The sequence below is a fragment of the Anopheles moucheti genome, chromosome 2 (genome assembly GCF_943734755.1).
Source record: "Anopheles moucheti chromosome 2, idAnoMoucSN_F20_07, whole genome shotgun sequence".
Taxonomy (NCBI): domain Eukaryota; kingdom Metazoa; phylum Arthropoda; class Insecta; order Diptera; family Culicidae; genus Anopheles; species Anopheles moucheti.
The window spans coordinates 57,538,035-57,559,547 of record NC_069140.1 but is presented as its reverse complement, the minus strand read 5'-3'; the positions used below and the strand labels follow the sequence as shown (position 1 = coordinate 57,559,547).

The 21,513-nt window shown below is 42.4% G+C and overlaps 1 protein-coding gene across 2 annotated transcripts in view; it reads right to left on the bottom strand.

The window, feature by feature from the left end:
* Positions 1-60: 60 nt before the first annotated feature.
* Positions 61-21,513, bottom strand: part of LOC128299530 (choline O-acetyltransferase) — a 44,172-nt gene continuing 22,719 nt past the window's right edge. The window contains exons 2-9 of one of the 2 annotated variants that reach the window (XM_053035525.1): positions 7,230-7,309; positions 6,672-7,030; positions 6,430-6,607; positions 5,708-6,354; positions 3,964-4,086; positions 3,678-3,900; positions 3,276-3,476; positions 61-2,994 (exon numbers count right to left, since the gene is read on the bottom strand). In XM_053035525.1, the coding sequence (XP_052891485.1) occupies positions 2,800-2,994; positions 3,276-3,476; positions 3,678-3,900; positions 3,964-4,086; positions 5,708-6,354; positions 6,430-6,607; positions 6,672-7,030 (1,926 nt within the window). In that variant the 5' untranslated portion in view covers positions 7,230-7,309 and the 3' untranslated portion in view covers positions 61-2,799. The remainder of the gene's footprint in view (positions 2,995-3,275; positions 3,477-3,677; positions 3,901-3,963; positions 4,087-5,707; positions 6,355-6,429; positions 6,608-6,671; positions 7,031-7,229; positions 7,310-21,513) is intronic. The other variant, XM_053035524.1, reaches the window with a different exon arrangement.

The following is a 21,513-nucleotide window of genomic DNA, read 5'->3' as shown; positions in this document are numbered from 1 at the left end:
GGAAAATGAAAGAACGATACTACGACATACTGATAAGGTACAACAACACGATTTTTCTGCTGTAAGGGTACTTGAAACTTTTATTGGTTTGTCGTTTATGCACTCAATTACTGATACGTCTCTCGCATGCAACCGCATAGAAAGCCAACCGGGAACGAATCGAAACAACCTAACCATTTCCAATGGTGGTCTCTTCTGATGAGCATCGGTGTGGCATAACTGCATTGGTCGCGTGTACAGGGCGTTCAGATTTACTTAACTCGCTCGATGATATTCATTTAACGTTCCCGAGGTTCGCTAAACAGCCGTTGTAACGTTGGTTCTGGGCGTCCATACCAAAACGTAAACCCCTAACTGAGTATAGCAAGCATAGTCTAGGCAGCAGAGATGAACACGTTTAACACTTCCCTAATGCTAAAAGCCAATAATACTCGGTATATGTTATGCCTGCATAGATAACAGAATGGCGCACTAACATACACTAACAATGACTCGGCTCTCGATCTGAACGATTGTTTGCCGCTAATTGATACATAATTTACATATATGGTGTGTGATATTTCTAAAACTATTACACACGCGCCAGCGTTGATTGTACCGTGACAATCCACTGCAACGCGCTTGTTCCAAAATGTGACATGTGTAGAGATACTTCTGCATCATCCGCTGCAGTGGTTTGATTTACCTTAGCGTCGATAAATATCGATATGTAACCGTTCCTTACTTTGATATGTATGGCTTGATATGTATGTATGTTGACGAATCTATGCGTGTTTGATGCATTCTGGATACACAATGATTTGCAATAATACCTCTCATCTTATCGAGCAGTTTCTGTTTGGTACACAGTAAATGTGAGCAGGGTACTGTTGTGATTAGTGGGAGTAGCATTTTGTACAACATTCTGCAAGCATCCTATGAGTGTTTGTATTCCACAATTTGGCCCAAATTGGCCAACAATACTGTGGGGATGGTTCTTATGCCTATGAGAGTGTCTGCACTAACTTTCCCTGCAGTCCTCACGAATCGAAGTTATGTTGAGGAGGGATGATATGCTGATGTGACGGCATCCTTTGCCCCAAAGTCGTAAACATACAGATCTCTCACACTGCATCCAATAGTAAATATAAGGATATGCTATGTTACCTGAATCATTCGATTCTACGTGCCTAATGATGAATGGACAAGATATACTGTGCGGGCATATATATACTGAACTCAATGGGTGCGCCACCAAATGCACTATAATGTGTAATGTGGCTGTTTCCCGAGAGCTGGTGCACTATGCATCTCTTTAAATGCTAATCGATTAGTTAGCATTGGTATAACACGTTACATAAGTAACGGTAAATCTACCATAAGTTTTAAGCCTTGAGGTTAGTGATGAAACTTATTTCATTTGACCGCGAATCAGTGTAATCTTTTTGATGTAACAATAACATACTATCAAAGATATTTTTCTTTAGAAACATCAACTGAAAAGTATTATTCAGAACCAGATGTATCTTAACCATTATCACTAAAAATCGGAAAAGGTTATACCTCAATGGTTTAACAAAAATATTGGAACCATAGTTCTTCGAACCATAGTGAATATCGATTTGCGACAATTTGGGAATCGCGTTGTTCTTCATGTGTTGTAAATTCTATTTTACCTTCTCGAAGGACCCCGTTCTTAATTATTTTAAAAATATTAAACGTTCGCTTCACGCCCTGATAAAGAAATTCCGCACGGTTTATAACGCTACACATAAATGCATTCCTTGTGAAGCGAACTCAGCATTTGATATGTTTTTTGTTGGAGAATAAACTTTTCTTTTAACAAGCAGTGTAAAACGTTGTCAGCTAGAATATCGAATGCTTAGCACACAGAGTAAATAGAGAAATGTAACATTTTTGCCGATAACCACAACAGACAACAATTTGATATGAATAAGCAACACATTAAATATAATAATATAGTTCTGATATTCAACAAAACTTTGAATCGTCATCCGGAAACATATTTGCTTATGCGTCTGCTGTACTCCTTGTCCCAAAGGCGCATCAGGAATTATTTTTAAGCAGATGCAAAGCAAAAATGATGCGATAAAAAGTTGTATACATATTGCTACTACACGATCTGGTTCGGTTTTAATTGATGATTATAACCGTTTAAACGAATTAACTTATTTAAGCAATGTAAACAAAATGTAAGGTGCCTGTAATACATTGCCGTTTCACAGCTACAGCTAAATAATGCGCAACATTTCATAACAGGAGGAACGATTAAAATGAATCATAAACACAATTCCTGTAATGTGCCAAGGCGCTGCCTACAGCTAAAATTTGCTATAATGTCTATATAACACGTGATTTTGTATAGATAGAGCAGGTTGCTCTGCTTGCTACGTTTCGTTTCCTTAGTGTCTAATGATATGTATCCGTTTCTTTGGTTGTCCCGACCGTGATGATCCTCCTGCCCAATGGGAGAAAGTGATCTCGCGATGCGGAAACTTTACATTTGATACCCATGTTGATAAAACTGATATGTTTCGTTTCCTTGATATGTATCGTGATCGTTGGTTTAGCTTTGTTACGTTTACGTTTCGTTTGCTCGAACCGATTGAGCAATGCCATATTTGGATTTTTAACATACTTTTCAAGTTCTTGTTTGACGTTGGTCAACAATGACCGTTGCCTTTCCATTCAACCTCACTTGTGTTGCCATGTTGAAATGGATTTAGTTTAGTTATTTTCTTCATCTTTAGTAGGTTAAGGCCACCGACGATTTTATCGACGCGAATAGCGACAATAAACTTATGATAACAGATCCCGCATGGCGTCCAGTGAGTCCTGCAGTGAACGTGCAAATCGGGATGCACTCGTTTTGTCCGACGTAAAGAAGGCCGAAATGCAGAAGATGATTTCATTGGGGTGGGGATTGTACGAGGCACCGTAACCGTGGGGCGTCACCGGTCCATATCCCATGAAGCTGTTAGTCGAACAGGCCACCTATGGCAGGGAAGAATGAAAGCATTTGCAAAAGGGAAGAAAAATATAAATTTATTCTTTGACTTGAGAGTGTGAGATAACTGTGTCGTTCTGTTGCGAAATTTCCTGTCGTTCTGTGCCGTGGAGTGCATTCGGGAATAGAGGTAGCATTGCGTTGAGTATCGGATGGTGCATGCAGGTGCATTCGAAGAAATGATGTGCATAAATCGTGACAACTATCGGTGGTGCAAAGTGCAGTAACAGTGTGACTTCAATTTCGCGATTCCGTAGGACCTCTGTACCTGGCTGGTGGAAAGAAGGAAACAATTAGCAATTTTATAGCACTCATCCGTAAATAGCTCATGGAGGGTTCCTTCGCGCTCACGACAAGCCTCCCTCAACCCGAGCAGATGAATATCGATCCCGTAGCCAAGTATGTTTTGCACCATGACTTCGGTCTGCCGTGCAGCGGCACAGCGGAACAACTCCCTCAGATGATCCCTCTGTGGAAATGGACAAAAAAAAGGAACAGAACGGAAAACAGTAAACCAAAAGAAACACACACCATTAGTTTCTTTTAGCGATGTACAGCTTCAAGAACTCGGGAAGCTTTTGGATATGTTGGATGGGAGACGCGAGGAAGAAACGGGTGTGCAGTCGGTGGCGATAAGGGATAGAGAGCTTTTGCATTGGTTTTTACATACACTGTAAATACTGAAAGTTACTTTTTTGACATCCGATGAGGCTTCAGCACTGTAGTCGTCCTCCTTGTCGCTTTCGAGCGTCACATTGGGCCCTTCGCCTTGGCACATCGCTTTGGCCCACTCGAGTGCTTCCATGCTGGCCGAGCGGATGCAATCGACCCGCCCTAGCAGGAACCGTCTGGTGGATGCACTTTCGTACGTACTCACAAGATGTCCGTAAAGTCTGTAAGGTTGAAATTGGTTTAGAGTATCGAGCTAACTGATGAATAATGCTCCCTTGACTTACTTGTAATGCGCAAGTTGCAACGCTAGCTGAATGAAAACGTCCGGACTGACCTGGCACGCCTTGATGAAGTTTTTGCCGTACGGTTTGTAACGGTACACATAAAAATCGAGATCTTCAATTCGTCTAAATTGAGGGAAAAAATGACAAGTATGGTTGGTTGGTTACGATTAGACTTAGTTCATACCACACGATTGGTAGCTACCACAAATGGTAGCTGTCTAAAATCCCAGTAGGCAGAGCAGCAGCTACACTCCTGTCATCTCTTCATCGACTTCAAGTCAGCATAGCCAGGATAAAACTTTACCACGCAATGAGCTCTCTCCCGGCCTTGAAAATTACCAGACTAGTGCGAATGACAGTGACCATCGTCACATGCCAGGTGACGGGTGATGGTGAAGGGTTCCTGGAACAGGAACTTTAACCTTGCGCTAAAGAGAGGGCCATCGACTCGGAGGTGAAAACTTCGGGGAGCATCTTCGATAAGTCAATCCAGATCCTGGCATACGCTGAGGACATACACATGATACAACGTCACATGGCTCTCCTACGTAGCGGATGCCTTCTAAAGTATAGAGCTGGCGGCAGAAAACCTCTAATTGGGGATTAACGAGGCAAACATCAAGTTGATAGTGGAATCAAAAGCGACCAACAAATTCCAGCTTAGTCAGGGGTGACGTAATCGCAATTTAGAAGTCGTCCAAAATTTCACCTATCTTGGGTCAAAAGTCAGCACCGACAAACAAAATTGATGTTGAGTTACTCGCTAGGGTGCTGGCTGCCAAGCGGTCATTCTACAGTCTGAGGAGACTTCTTCACTCAAAACACATATCGCGACGAACGAAGCTGGGACTGTATAGAACTTATATAGTTCCAGGACTCACATTCGCCTCAGAGACATGGAGTTTCTAAAAAAACTGACGAAAAAAGCTCTAGATGCGCTCGAGAGGAAGATGCTTAGCAGGATTTTTGGGCCTGTATGTGTGTCGGTGCAATAATGGGGTTCATCTTTAAGAGCTGTACAATGAACTAACTATCGCACAGCGAATTAGACTCCGGTGGGTTAGTCACGTCATGAGAATGGCCCGTGAAGTCCGTTTTAGGTAGTCCATATAGACAGACCGAGAGGAGGCGTGGTGGGCCTAAATTAAAAGAGAGTGATCCAGAAAGACCTGGACCATGGATTGGCAGACGACGAACCGCTCCACCGTAAGCGGTTTAGTGGACTCCTGCAGCAGACCAAGACCGCGAAGCGATTGTAGCACAGGATAAGTAGGTAAGTGAACTAGTTTTACCATTTCGAATACGATGAGAAGATAACATTTCCCTTGAGTTCCATTCGCCTACATCTCTTCTATGTTTGATGATAATGGACAACCAGCTGAATAGTGTTAGATATTGCAAATAGCGTGAGATCTTCGTTTGGTAACATGTGAAAATGGAACAGGAACGTATCAAATAATGGATTTACATCCACAGGTACCGGTCCAGGTGCCGGTCTTCACACGACAGGACCGGTCCAAAATCCCATCTAGACCCAAACCTCCGTACGCAATGACTGACTAACCAGCTACGGGAAATTAAAATCAAAGAAAGCCCGAAATGGCACGTCTTAGACCTCTTTAGGTTGTCAGAAGAATAGGTAAGGGTAGCACATCGTTCCTGCATGTGGCTTTTGCACAGCTCTGTAACACAGCGTTACTCAGTATCCCTAACTATGTTGGAGGGTTATTCACAGATGTCCTACCTATCCACCGATCGAGCAGCCTCGCGCAGACGCCGTTCAATTTCGGGTCGCACTACCCACTCCAATCGTTCCGGCGGCGGCAGATGAGACTGTTGCAACTGCAGCTGGTCTGTCGGCCCGTCTTTGGGTGGGGCCTCTTCGATTCGCTTTAGGATGCCTTCCAGCAGCTGTACTACGGCGATACCTTCGGAAGGTGAATGTTCATAGCAGAGACCCCACGTACCATCGTTGCAGATAATCAATTGCATCGTCTTATCGAACCAACGGTTGGCGGTATTGTACGCACTGCCACCACCGTGAATCATCTCATGGGCCATGTTGCTTTCGTCCCGACCGCCGGCATAGTGTGCACCGGCCGGTGAACCATTGAACCCGCGCGCATTGTACGACAGCGGAATCGGTTCGTCGATACAGATCAGTACTAGGGCCGTTTCGATTAGCTCGATGTTGCGTGCGTTGCTTTCCTCGAGCAGCAGCATCTCGCGGTCCGCGGCCCACTTGGGTCGAGTTTCCGATGTTAGGATACCGACAGCCGATTCCGTCTCTGGCAAACAAGGGGTCTCGTTGAGAATGTGTAACAGTTGCGCGGCCAGTTCATTTTCGTTCAAACGCCCACGATCGCCCGCTTTTACCGCTACGCAGTACATCTAGGTAAGGCAGAGGTACAACAATTTACAGTACTACTACACAAGCGGTCATATGAGCGGTGTTAGAATATTTACATGCTTACGGCAGCACACGATTACGTGCGCATCGGTTTGTTCTCCGCCCGGGGGTAGAAACTGACTATCGCGTGGATCTCCCGGACGTCGGCAGGAACCGAGCAGCCGATAGTACTGGGCCATGCATAGCGGCTGTCCCTTCTCACGGGAAGCCGCACGCTCCTGCTTCAATTCACCACTGGAAGGAGGGAGAGTGTCAATTCAGTCCAGTGTGCATCCGCCAAATCGCAAATCGAACGTACCTCTCGAGCATTTCCTTGTGGTCCATCAGCTGATCGATGAGCTGTGCCGCAAACTGTGCCAGATCGTTCACGATGGTGAACTTGCGCGGTGGCATCACCATACCAGGGTTCGAGTTGATCGGCAACGGGAGCGGATTGTCCATGTACATGTCGTTGAGCCAGTAATGGTACGCCCAGTTGTCCTCGGTTTCTCGCCTCGCAAGCAGATACTCCTGCAGACCCGGTCCGATGGTGGCGCTGAACTGCTTAATGATCGATTTGGTCCGATCGAGCTGCTGTGGTGTTACGATCGGTTGTAACACCCGCAGATACTCGGCCATCGTTTGTTCCACCGTCGGAACGGGTACCTTGGGCAGCATCTAGGAAACACGAGATAATATCACGGAGGTATGAGTGGCGCAAGTTTTGAATCATCTTCCAAGTATTCTACAATATTATCAGCCTAGTAGGCTTGAGCGCAATCGGTCGTTACGATGTTGATGCATCATCGTCGTCGATAAGGTTTGGTGGCGTGCAGTCCCATTTGGTGGAACTACGTATGCGCGATGTAGAACATACCTGGGGGAATCCAAATTCGTCTGTAGCTTCCGATGTCGAGAGCCATTTCTTCGGCAGTTGCAGGATGGATTCTTTCCATCCTGATCACGCGCGATGAGTTAATGACATGAGTCGACATTGCAATGGTCGATGGTTTCGTTAGATCGATGGTTGATTATCGCGTCCATGGATGAAATGTAAATATTCAGCAAAATATGAGGAGAAAAACGAACAATGGTTATTGTGGTTGAACATGAAACTGTTGCAGATGCGGAGTCATGGAGCGTAAAGATAGAAAGGAAATATACAAATGTAAATAGTGTAACTGTATGCTGGTGAGGGTATTGTCGCTAAATTGAGGAATGTCATAAAAGTATTGCGATTTTCCAAAGTCTTGCAGGTTTATACGTTGATATCGCATCTTCGCGAGCATGTCTGCCGAGAATTAGACGTTTCCTCATCCTCATTCTGGGGATGACATTTGATGACCTTGATGATTGTAGATTGTTCATCCACAAGTCATGGAAGATCTGGGAGTCGTGGAATTATCAATTATCGTACGACAACCGCATTAAAGTTTATACCGTTTTAATCCAACCCAGTCATATGCAAATAAATCTCATAAAGCATGTGATGGAATTACTTTTTGGGAAGAGAAAATAATTGTACTTTTCCCTTTACCTATAAGTTACTTGTATTTATTATTTAACAAACCAACCAGTCAGTGACCAACTTTAAGCGTTATCACGCGTGGCAAATTAACAATCTTCACAAATTACAATTTTACAATTATTATGCAATACCTTTTTACACGCATAACAATCAGCTTTACATCAATGCTTGGTCGGTGTGTTCCTTTTATTTGACAACAGTCATGAAAATTCAATTCAATGTATAGTGAATTTGACCAGGGTTTCTCTAAGGGTTCATTGAATTATTATGTAACGCTGATAAGAGTGAGTGGGGAGGTTTGTACTACCCTTACGATTTGTTACGAAATAAACTTATTTAAGGCATTCATATTAATTGATTAATTTATAAATAATCGCTATACAAATTTTAGTTTATACAAATTCCATGTTATTTATCTACTATCTTTATTCTTCAGATTCTTTAGAAGATACTGATACCCACCCATTAATACCTTCTGATGTCCACTCAGATGGTGGTTTTGAATTCAGGTATGTAGTAGTATATTAAGTGTTCGTCCAATGTCACATAACAAGCATCGTCGACTCATAAAACAAATATTGAGTTTGAAGACCTTTAAACATTCTCAGAAACTTCTTGAGTTTAAGCAAATGCGGCATCTATGCTAATAACTACTGGAATATATCCAAATTAATGTTCAAAATTGTAAAAAAGCATTGCCTTTTATTACATCAAAGATTTCCACTGTCTCAAAGAACTTCTGTTTTTTCATCATATTTCAGTTCATTATGCAACATCGTTCAGTGCTCGGACGATCATTTATCGAGACAATGATCGATTTTCGCCAATTCAAACGTGCGGCATCTTGATCGGTGCTAATATGGCCGTGTTTGAAGACAGCATGCCAGCTAAAATAGTTGATTAAAATGGCGCTAAATTCCACGAAATGCTCAATTCTATTGACACTCTAAATTTCTGATGTTCTATTGGGTGTTTCATGACAGAAATGGAGTCACTTAAAATATTATACCAACAAATGTAGTTATGCAATCGTCATTTTTTTTTAACCTTTAAATTTGTGTTTTATCTAACAAAAAGATCAGTAAAAAAGGAGTGAATACAAGAGTGATACATAATTTACGTACGAATTCTTGTTCTTAATAGATTTAATCGATTCGCCTAGATACACTATGTAGTGTAAGCTCCCGAATAGTCAGTCCTGTGTATAGGCGATACGATCCAGTCGAGACTACAACCCATATTGCAGTTGTCTGTAAAATGTGTAAGCATATAGCATACAATGGGTAGACTACATTAGCAAAACTGTTCAAAACCGAATCCCACAAAAAGCATGCTGGTGACAACTAATTTATGACATTTCTTCTTTCTACAGTATCGTAAGTCAAACCACATACTAACATTGCAATTGAAAAACAATACAAACAAGGTACAATTAAAGTGTCGCAAAAACGGGAAGAACTTTACCCTGCATCTTTGCTGTATCAGCTCTACTATAAGGGAGTTATTTTCCCCCTGTACATTTTTATTCCGGTAAAACGGCGCACAGCATGACCTGACTGGTCCTGGCGTGCAGGGCACCCCACTGTCGCGGACGTCGCGTTGCAGGTGACATTGGATGTAATTGTTTGCCTTGTTGCCTCCTTCTCCCCCTCATGCTCTTCGCATGGCAAATCAAATTGCCGGGAAAATGGAAGTATTTCTTGCCCTGGAATTAACTGTTTGTTTGATGTAGTTCCCGTGGTAACGATTCTCTGGCGTTGGTAGCTGGCGATCTCCGGAATGAGGGAAACGGTAAGTCGAAAGCGGATTATGCACCACCACCAGCTGTCCTATTGTGTGGCTAGCAAAGGTGGAAAACCCCGTGGTGAGATTATTGCAGCAGTGGTGGATTTATGGAGCCATCGTCTGGAAAACGTGAGACGAACGGCTGATTTGATTTGAAAGTGATTTAAAATATGATCGATACTACTCTTTTCACACCTGCACCGTTAATATTAGAAGATTTTCAGTTTATTTAGTATTTTTGTTTTGGCTTGTCATTTCTGGTATCCTTAACGGTCCGCGAGTGGGATACGGTACGGTAACGTCAGTCTCTGTTTAGCGTAACCAGTGGAGGATCAATCCCCTTGGAGGCCCAGGGCGGAAATATAGTTGGGGCCTCTAATTTTTAAAACGATGCAGGAGGGAAGGGGGACATTGAGGGGACTTGAAATCAGACAAGGCGAAAAGCGCAGTAAGAAGGGGCCTATTGCCGTTTGATCCGCCGCTGGGCTGCCCCTAATCAGTCATACGTATGAACGCATGTCTGTTCGCCATGAACTGCGCCTTTGCCTCCTTTCACGTATACCAGGTATTGACCAGTTCCGAAACAACACACCGACTGCAGGTGAGATGGTTCATGTGTGTTTGTGACGACATCGCCGGTAGCACGGAATATACACGGGAGATTGTGCTGCAACATCGTGCTGCAGGATCCTTAAGGCCAGTGTATGAGACCAACCAGATGATGCGTCCACTACAGTACTCGATCCTGTTTCCACGGGGTGAAGCCGGTTGGACTCATGGTATGTTTAAGATACGTCGCCGAGGAAGATAGCCGAGACCATCGAGCACGGGGACAAACACAGATAGTGGTGCCGTCATCAATCAGAATGGAGCCGAATGCAGAGGAAAATTCATGCAATCAAATTACTCCACGTGAATATGCCGCATATCGCATATTCTGACGGGATATCGCTCATTCTCTGATGCATTGTGCCGGGTGACTGTTCCAGCAATACTGTGTCGACCAGTACAGCAAAGTGGTCGGCCTGCAATGCAGCGTCTGAAATATATGCGAGAACGTTAGGCACAGCTTCGAACCAAAACGTACGCGGGGTTCATAGATCTTGCTGGTGCTGAATAAACCGTAGCAGATCTGCAACCACATTTGTCCAGTTTTCCTTTCCTAGTCCCGGTGCAAGAGTTGGTTCCTGTCGCGCTTCGATCGATCGATCCACAAAACATCTCGTACGGGTTGTACTTGGGTCATCATTGCGGGCGGATACATGAGGGCACAGTATCAAAACTTAATGGTCATTGTTCGTGCTTTGGGCAAACCAGATCTGTTCATCACCGTGACTTGTAATCTGAGTTGCCCGAAAATAACACGAAGCCTCTTACCGGGACAATCTTGATAACAGGAATATAGTCCAGTACGTTTTGCAATACAGAATAAGCGAATTACTAAGTTGTGAATTTAGATTTTTTTATTATTTAGTGGATAGTTTAACATTGTGTATCCCATTAAGCAAACAACGCAAATTTTATATAATAATAATAATTTATGTTATGCACTGTCGGTTAGATTTGCATAGCTTTTAGCATTTGAAAACTAAAATGCTAGGTCAAGTTTTTGTGTTGAAAGACTACCTCCATGATCATTCACTCACGTCGATGTTTTGGGCGATGAACAAAAATTAATGCTTGATTTCTGTGGTGAGCTTCTACTTACTGAACTTTTTCAACAACTGATCATGTTTTATAGCATTCTTTGATCCATTAGGTGCAGGGCCACGAGAGTTGACAAAATGCTGACTAATTTGACCAATGACCAAATCAGCTGGTCAACTGTGAAAACCACTATACCGTTGCCGCGCACACAATTGTTTTCAGATTTTCGATACCAGGAGAGCATGTTTTTCAAGAGGTGGAATAAATTTGCGCTGCAGGTGAAATAACCTGCAGCGTGGAATAAATTTGCCCATCAATATTGCATTGCGTACTATCAAACCCGTGAGAGTGTTCACTAGTTTAAGAAAAATGGATGAAACGGAGAGCATCCTTCATTTCGCTCAAACTTTCCATGGGCTGGTACGAAATTCCATACAAAACCCGCTGTTTTCAGATTACCGATACCAGGAAAGCATCCACGGAAGAGGTAGCACCTAGTACAGCAATTTTGCTCGAGAACCGCCTAAAGGTATACAATGTTTAAACACAAACTTTCCCGTTGGTCGTGAAAAATTTCTTCGAAAACCGCCGAATGGTATGCAATTTTTAAACACTAACTTTCCCGTTGGTCGTGAAAAATTTCTTCGAAAACTACCAGTTTTCGAATGTATAGTACCAGGAGAGCATGCACGAAAGAAGTAGCACCTGGTAATTTTGCCCGCCTAAAGGTATGCAATGTTTAAACACTAACTTTCCATACAAACCAGCTGAAATCTGAAAACAGCTGGTTTGTATGGAAAGTTAGTGTTTAAACATTGCATACCTTTAGGCGGGCAAAATTACCAGGTGCTACCTCTTTCGTGCATGCTCTCCTGGTACTATACATTCGAAAACTGGTAGTTTTCGAAGAAATTTTTCACGACCAACGGGAAAGTTAGTGTTTAAAAATTGCATACCATTCGGCGGTTTTCGAAGAAATTTTTCACGACCAACGGGAAAGTTTGTGTTTAAACATTGTATACCTTTAGGCGGTTCTCGAGCAAAATTGCTGTACTAGGTGCTACCTCTTCCGTGGATGCTTTCCTGGTATCGGTAATCTGAAAACAGCGGGTTTTGTATGGAATTTCGTACCAGCCCATGGAAAGTTTGAGCGAAATGAAGGATGCTCTCCGTTTCATCCATTTTTCTTAAACTAGTGAACACTCTCACGGGTTTGATAGTACGCAATGCAATATTGATGGGCAAATTTATTCCACGCTGCAGGTTATTTCACCTGCAGCGCAAATTTATTCCACCTCTTGAAAAACATGCTCTCCTGGTATCGAAAATCTGAAAACAATTGTGTGCGCGGCAACGGTATAGTGGTTTTCACAGTTGACCAGCTGATTTGGTCATTGGTCAAATTAGTCAGCATTTTGTCAACTCTCGTGGCCCTGCACCTAATGGATCAAAGAATGCTATAAAACATGATCAGTTGTTGAAAAAGTTCAGTAAGTAGAAGCTCACCACAGAAATCAAGCATTAATTTTTGTTCATCGCCCAAAACATCGACGTGAGTGAATGATCATGGAGGTAGTCTTTCAACACAAAAACTTGACCTAGCATTTTAGTTTTCAAATGCTAAAAGCTATGCAAATCTAACCGACAGTGCATAACATAAATTATTATTATTATATAAAATTTGCGTTGTTTGCTTAATGGGATACACAATGTTAAACTATCCACTAAATAATAAAAAAATCTAAATTCACAACTTAGTAATTCGCTTATTCTGTATTGCAAAACGTACTGGACTATATTCCTGTTATCAAGATTGTCCCGGTAAGAGGCTTCGTGTTATTTTCGGGCAACTCAGATTACAAGTCACGGTGATGAACAGATCTGGTTTGCCCAAAGCACGAACAATGACCATTAAGTTTTGATACTGTGCCCTCATGTATCCGCCCGCAATGATGACCCAAGTACAACCCGTACGAGATGTTTTGTGGATCGATCGATCGAAGCGCGACAGGAACCAACTCTTGCACCGGGACTAGGAAAGGAAAACTGGACAAATGTGGTTGCAGATCTGCTACGGTTTATTCAGCACCAGCAAGATCTATGAACCCCGCGTACGTTTTGGTTCGAAGCTGTGCCTAACGTTCTCGCATATATTTCAGACGCTGCATTGCAGGCCGACCACTTTGCTGTACTGGTCGACACAGTATTGCTGGAACAGTCACCCGGCACAATGCATCAGAGAATGAGCGATATCCCGTCAGAATATGCGATATGCGGCATATTCACGTGGAGTAATTTGATTGCATGAATTTTCCTCTGCATTCGGCTCCATCCTGATTGATGACGGCACCACTATCTGTGTTTGTCCCCGTGCTCGATGGTCTCGGCTGTCTTCCTCGGCGACGTATCTTAAACATACCATGAGTCCAACCGGCTTCACCCCGTGGAAACAGGATCGGGTACTGTAGTGGATGCATGATCTGGTTGGTCTCATACACTGGCCTTAAGGATCCTGCAACACGATGTTGCAGCACAATCTCCCGTGTATATTCCGTGCTACCGGCGATGTCGTCACAAACACACATGACCCATCTCACCTGCAGTCGGTGTGTTGTTTCGGAACTGGTCAATACCTGGTATACGTGAAAGGAGGCAAAGGCGCAGTTCATCGCGAACAGACATGCGTTCATACGTATGACTGATTAGGGGCAGCCCAGCGGCGGATCAAACGGCAATAGGCCCCTTCTTACTGCGCTTTTCGCCTTGTCTGATTTCAAGTCCCCTCAATGTCCCCCTTCCCTCCTGCATCGTTTTAAAAATTAGAGAGAAATATTTCATGAAATATTTCATGATTTTTTTATGAAATTTTCATGAAATATTTCATGAAACATTTCATGAAACATTTCATAAATTGTTGGGCGCCATCTTGCTCTGCTGGTACCAGGTGTTACCTCTTGAAAAACATGCTCTCCTGGTATCGGAAATCTGAAAACAGCTGGTTTGTATGGAAAGTTAGTGTTTAAACATTGCATACCTTTAGGCGGTTCTCGAGCAAAATTACTGTACAAGGTGCTACCTCTTCCGTTGATGCTTTCCTGGTATCGGGAATCTGAAAACAGCGGGTTTTGTATGGAATTTCGTACCAACCGACGGAAAGTTTGAGCGAAATGAAGGATGCTCTCCGTTTCATCCATTTTTCTTAAACTAGTGAACACTCTCACGGGTTTGATAGTACGCAATGCAATATTGATGGGCAAATTTATTCCACGCTGCAGGTTATTTCACCTGCAGCGCAAATTTATTCCACCTCTTGAAAAACATGCTCTCCTGGTATCGAAAATCTGAAAACAATTGTGTGCGCGGCAACGGTATAGTGGTTTTCACAGTTGACCAGCTGATTTGGTCATTTTTACAAATTAGTCAGCATTTTGTCAACTCTCGTGGCCCTGCACATATTAATTTGAATTTCGATCGTTCGCTTGATTTTCGCGTATTAAGTTTGATGCTCCAAGTGGAGATCGGTTGTCCGTGCGTCAAGAAATCCATGAATTTCTGGGCCGATCTCTTCGGTCATTGTAAAAACACTTGCGATCATTTCGTCACATTTACACTTGTACATTTACATCAATATGAAACACACTATGTGCTCCTCAGGCACAATTTGATACTCAGTAGCAAATTATAAGGATACAGCACCACAAAGCACTCACTATTTTTTCTCAAACAAATTGAGTTTTCAATGCAAAAAAAACGAGACCGCTTTCAGCACGCACGGCAATGTTTTAGCAAGACTACTATGATAGGTGCTTCGTTGAATACAACGTTTTTATATCAATGCATACTTAATTTTTTCAAGTATCTTATTTCGTGTTCTTTTTTAATTTAGATCAACGATTTCGCGGTGATGATCTTCAACCGTATGGAATTAGAATTGGAAATTTTAGAACAATTTCAGTCTAACAACGATGCAAATGTTACCGAGATTACAACAATGTAGTTTGAACAGTATTCTACACGGGGATATGATGAAGTGTTTGGACAGTTTGGGATGGGTGGACATAAGCTGGACCTACAATCCAGCTTCGAATAAGTAATACTCAAGAAAACCAGAAATAGTATTCCAAGAACCATGAGGTTGTAATATCAAACGGAAAGTTTAAGAAATAGAATACATGAATAGGTTGAAGTAAAAGGGCATATAAGGGTTCAAGGGGCGGCCAGATGGTGTATTGGTAGCGCAGTCGGTCTGTACAAGACAGGACCACGGAAAAATTTCATTTGGCCCACCAACCCTCCTTACGCAGCACTGACTATCCTACGGGTAAATAAAGTAAAAAAAAACAAGTAATGGTAGGCTTAAGCATCCTGAAGATGTCGTGCCGATAAAAAAGAAGGAGTTTGAATAAACTGCATACTTCTCTTGTGTAGCCGTGTAACCGGGCCGATATACCTAATCAAATAGAAACAAATGTTTTATATAACCAAGGATATATAAAATTCAAAGATACCAAGGATATTTTCGATCAATTTTCTACCTTTTTAATTAGATTTTGTGCTATAAATTAACTCTGCTGTTAAATTTCCAAAAATCGCACAATCTGCACAAGTTGTTTGGGGCCCCCAACACGACGAGGCCCCAGGCGACCGCCTACTCCGCCTACCCTTTGATCCGCCGCTGAGCGTAACTACCCCTTCTAAGGTCATGTCAGACATTTCTTGCTTTCTTAGACTTAATTTTACCACATCAGTCCTTGCTACAATGAATTGGTCCGGATGGGATTTTGGACCGGTTCTGTCGGGTGAAGACCGGCGCTACTTCCATCATGCCGCCGGTCGCCTCAACGGTCTTACAATAAATACAACCTCTTTTACTGAACTGTTGTTTATAATTTTCATTTACCTGATTTAATTAAGTATTCTATTCCCAAAGTGAATTTTTGTTTTCATCAAACCAAAGGTTCATTCTTTGTTTTATTTAGACGAATGTATAGATTTTTAAATAATATCCTTCACCGTAAATGATTTTATCGATCAACTTTTTTTTTTGCACCGTAAGTATTAATGAAACCAAATCCGCTTGAACTGAAGTTAGTGTGAAGTAGTGGCCCATGCTTCCGTTGCAACGCTTTCGGTGTTACGAACCTTCCCGAAGTAACTGCACCAAACTGCAACGGATAGCATGTCACTTTTTTTTGCTTTTCTCCGGTTAAAACTTTCTCGTACGGGGTTTTCCTCGCATATGGTGTGGCCAAGCCGGTGAAGATTGAATTTTCCTCTAAAGAAGGAAGCTTAGTCTGCGTTTAACCATGATCTATCAACGGGGCTGAAGTTGGGCACGGGTTTCACTCCCCCCCCCCCCCCCCCCCCATCGGTGCGAACGAACGGAAGTCCTTCAATTGCTGCCGGAAAATGAAAAGGTTTCTGTTCGCCAATTTTTCACCAAGGGAACGTGTTTGTGGGGGATGCTGAAATAGAACCCATTCCAGTCCGTAACCGTGCCGTTGTGCGAACACGCTTTACAAGGTGTAGCGTGTACTATCACCTTTAATCTAATCCATGGCATGGCACCGACCGAAACCCACTCGGCTTGAAGTGCGGGATGCTGGAAGCCGACTCGTATTTCAGTAAAAAGACTCTGGACCGGACCAAGCGATACTTGAAGAGATTTTCTTCTGTACACCCAATGTACACCCGACTCGAGCAATACTCTCCAGCGTTCGATAAGCCTTGGGAAAAGAATAGACCAGCACAACAACCGGAAGGTATTGTGCACGTTTGTTCTTTCAGTTATTTCGCTATCCTTGGGCCATTCTGTAGCTGTCCCTAATTCTGAAGTTCTGAAAGTCTTGCGTAGCTTTTGTTATTTTTTTCTTGAACGCTTGTACTTTCCTGCACGGAACAATTGTTCAGTCTGGGGACACCAGCATGAAAAGAAGAAGCCCATCGTCATTTGTCTCAATTTGATTTGTAAACTTCACACAAAGAACAGCGACAACTGCGGTACCGGTAACGGAAAATCAGTGTGATCGATTGACTGGACAAATAAAATGCATCCATCGTAGTTGGCCGATAGAGGGAAGGTTTCACACTGCAGGATGCTCTTTAGCTGGTTCTACATTATTCTATGTATTATTTTGATTTAAAGCGTAACATTTCAGTTTGAGCAGTGAACTTTTACAGGAGCATTAAATTTCTGTTTACTGTTTCCATTGGCAGGGAAAGCCGAAGGTTCGTCGTCAACACGCACCCTGCTACGAACGGGAAGGTTAGTATGTACACACCTTGTGGCACGTCGTGTTACTACGCGCAATCGCCGTATCTACACCACCCTCACGTGCGGCTCCACGACACCACCATCGCTACATCGCCGTACACGTGTATATAGCAGGTAAGACATGCCATGAATCGAAATCACCCATACCCGGTGAAATACGAAGCGAGCTACGTCGTTGATCCCCCTAGATTCAATTGAAGGTGGCATCGCTCGATGCTCGTTAAATGCCGGTCTGGGCTGATGCGTGAGATTAATACATATTAAACCGTCCAACAACGTACGGTTGAGTGCGATGTTAACCACGGCTCACCGTTTATTGTAATATAACGTTTATCTTTGTATGTGCTCACGTTTTTAGTGTAAACTCGGTAAAATAACCACCTATGCTGTTTGCATTATGACTCAGCAGGCGTTCAATTCGGTTTGCACAGTATGTTTGTTAGAACATTTTGTTTATTTTCCAAGAGAAAAAACGAGTGCGTGTGGATGTACCCCTATGCGTTGCCTACTTCGATACGAAGGAAAGTTTTCTGCAGAAACCCTTAGTCCCTTGGTTCAAACGACTTGCTCACCTTTTACGTTTTCCATCCAAGTAAACTTCTTACTAGGGACTATATTCTGCTTACGCTAACGATGGGTGGAACGACTGTTGGTCGCGATGCTCGTTTTTTTTTCTTTCTGTTTCCGTTTTTTTTGTTTTGTGGGTTTGTGGGTTTGGCTGTTATTTTCTTAAGATTTAACCTGATTTTACCGGTTGTGCATCTTTGGGGGGAAAACCGAAAGTCTTTAAGTACTGTTATATGCGATTTTATCGTTAGAATGGTTACGGGTATATTGTAGTCAACATTTTTTGATACCAAAATTTTTCTAATGCTGCTTTGACCAAAAATGTAAAACATTACTATGGTTAACTGTTATTTAAGAAAAGTTTTTTTTACTTTCATTTCTTCATTTGTTTGGGCATTGGTTTACTTTTTTGATATAATTTTCCATGTCCTTATTCAGAAGCAAAACTTCGTTGATTTATCCTTTTACTAGTTATGAAGTTATCCAACAGGTCGCAGATGAACAAGAATCTCGTTTAGATTTATATCGTGTAGGTGCAATTTAGATCATATCGCCGAATGCTTTAATGCGAAAACGCGTTCGTTAAGCATGTATCTCGGCATTTTACTACCGTTTACTGGGTTTTGTTAGACATCACCACCTACAGCACCCAACACAACGAATAAAAGAAATCCTATTCCACTGGCTTCTGCCACAGTGTGCAACGAAAATGCTTCGGACAATTCCAACGGGTGGGGTAAAAGTTTCTTAACGTTCACACCCGTCCCGTTGAATAGCGTCTTGAAGTCGCTCCATGAAGATGAAGAAATCTTTACCTTTCGCACATTCACTTGGCTTCGTCCTGCATGCTACCCTCGTCTGCCGTGGGGGAATGTTAATATTCGTGAAACTGCGGCCGAAAACATCCGCAAAACATCCGCAAAAGAAAAACACACTGCCAACACGGAATGGCGCGCGGGCACAAAGTACGGATTCCATTAGAGTTAATTAAGATATTGTTACGAATGTTCACGGGTAGTATGATTGCTGCTGTTGATGGTAACAGCAAAAGAGGGAAAAGGGAGTTTCGGGACTCCGGGTTCCGAGGTTCATGCTTCCCTGCTCGGATTCCGTTTGGACTGTGCATCCGGACATGGGGAGAGCGTGTGTTCTGCTTTCACGAGCGGTTCCGGTGGTGAGCTGATGCTGGAGCGATCTGACTTTCGTAAGAATGTCTTTTTTGGCTTGGAATCCATGAATTTCTAAATACTGAACTGGCTGGCTTCCGGTGGGCACGAATCGGGGTGAACCAATGCTTGGTTCATGTCTGCCCGTGGTCCTTCCGGATGCTGCAAGGAGCGTATAATTTATCGATTTTTGTACAGCACGCGCCTTTGATCTGCAACCTGACGAGCGCAATGGACGAAGGATAAGCATCGTTGCAAATGACAGGATGTAACGAGTTGAGTCCTGTAACGCCGTGCCACGCTAATGGACCATTTTGATGAAACATGCTACCAACCGGTGTTGATTATTGGTGCGCATTTTGCAAAACGCCCTCCGGAAAGAGCACGTGCAGCTATGTTTGATGTTGAGTTTTAAATAAATTGTGATGGGCAGCGACGCGGGAAATATAGTATAATTTAAAAAAATAAAAGATAACTCAGTTTTGATAAAATAGTACAAAGGATTCTTTAAACCTGTATTGACAATAGGTTATCAGATTCAATATTTTATTATTATTATCATTAAATAAATTGCTGATACGTTAATATCTCAATGCAGGTTGTAAGAAAACATTAAAATAGGTTATGACAAGTTAAGTTTGTAGTGAGTTTAGCATCATTTGAGATGTTATTCTTAATGGGTAAAGCTATTTTCTAAACAGATTAGTCTATCCTTTGCTTATTTAACACATGGACAGAATAATGTTGGACATTTCTGTCAGTTTGAACAAACCATATTTTCTATTTTTTTTGAACACGTTAGAATGGTTACTTAAGCTCCTATCAAACACCTATACAAACTGTAAAAAACGTTGTATTTTTTAAAATGAAGAAAACAATTTTCTTTGGCCTTATAAATCATAAAGCAATAGCTACTTTAAGCATCATTCCTAAACGCGTTTCCTTGTACACGTTATCGCCGCACGTAGTTGTTTAAATTAAAGCAACATTTTTTTGTGCCATAAATGTTTTACAAACCTTCCCACCTATACTAAAGCAATTAATAAAAAAGCCTACCATCACCGTGTCCAATTAAAAATCATACACGGCGGTGGGATCCAATTAGTTCGACTCTATTAAAAACATACCCTCCCATCGCGCTGTGGTTCTCCGTTGTGGAAGGGAACATGGAACGGCACACGACCCATCATCGACACCAGACCGCTACCTAACAACAACGTAATGGTGTTAGAACCGAGTCAGAGTTTAATGTAATTCAATTTTCGCATGTACACTGTGCACAGGGCTGACCAAACGTGCGGATGTTTGTATGGGGGAAGAAGAAAAGTGAATGATTGGCGTAGAAATATTATGGTTGGATATTATGTTACCTAGCTGGAAGCATTGAGTTTAGGCAGCTAAAAGTTTATATCTGAAAGGTTTAACGGTTACATCCAGCGCCATAAAGGCGTTTCTTTATGGAAACCCAGTACCCGGTCTTGCCTGTTAGTATCTGTAAGTAAAAAACCTTTAAGGCAATATTAGGAAATTTAAAGTCCATGTTGAAAGGATCCTCTTCTGGTCACTGAATATTCTTCTTTATCGGAACAACAACCTCAAGCAGTGGAGGATCAATCCCTTTGGAGGCCCAGGGCAGAATTTTTAAAGGGGGGCCTATAATTTTGCTACGGCATTATCGGTGTTAGGGAGGTGTACTTCAAACATGATTTAACAACACCAGCAAAGTCTCGGAAAGAAAGCTCCCTTGCGTACATCTCAGAGTTCTGTTGCGTAGCCCTGTAAACGGGCCTAGTAAGCTAGTCTATATCTAAATGTTTGTATGCGCTAAGGAGAACCATAACGCCACTACTTGGATCACATTTTCTACGATTTACGTACATTTACGATTCCTGATTAGTCCAACGCCTTCTACGATTTTTCGCTCAAGGTACAGTTTTCAATCGGTTTACTTTACGGTAACAATCAGAGAAATTTCTTAGAATCCTTTTTCTTTTCATGTTGATGTTTAAGACCATGAACAACACAATTGTTTTCAGATTTGCGAAACCAGCAAAACATGTTTTTCAAGAGGTGACACAAGCAGTGTGGAATAAATTTGCCCATCACTATTGCATTGCATACTATCAAACCCGTGAGAGCGATCGCTAGTGTAAGGAAGATGGATGAAACGGAAAGCATCCTTCATCTCGCTCAA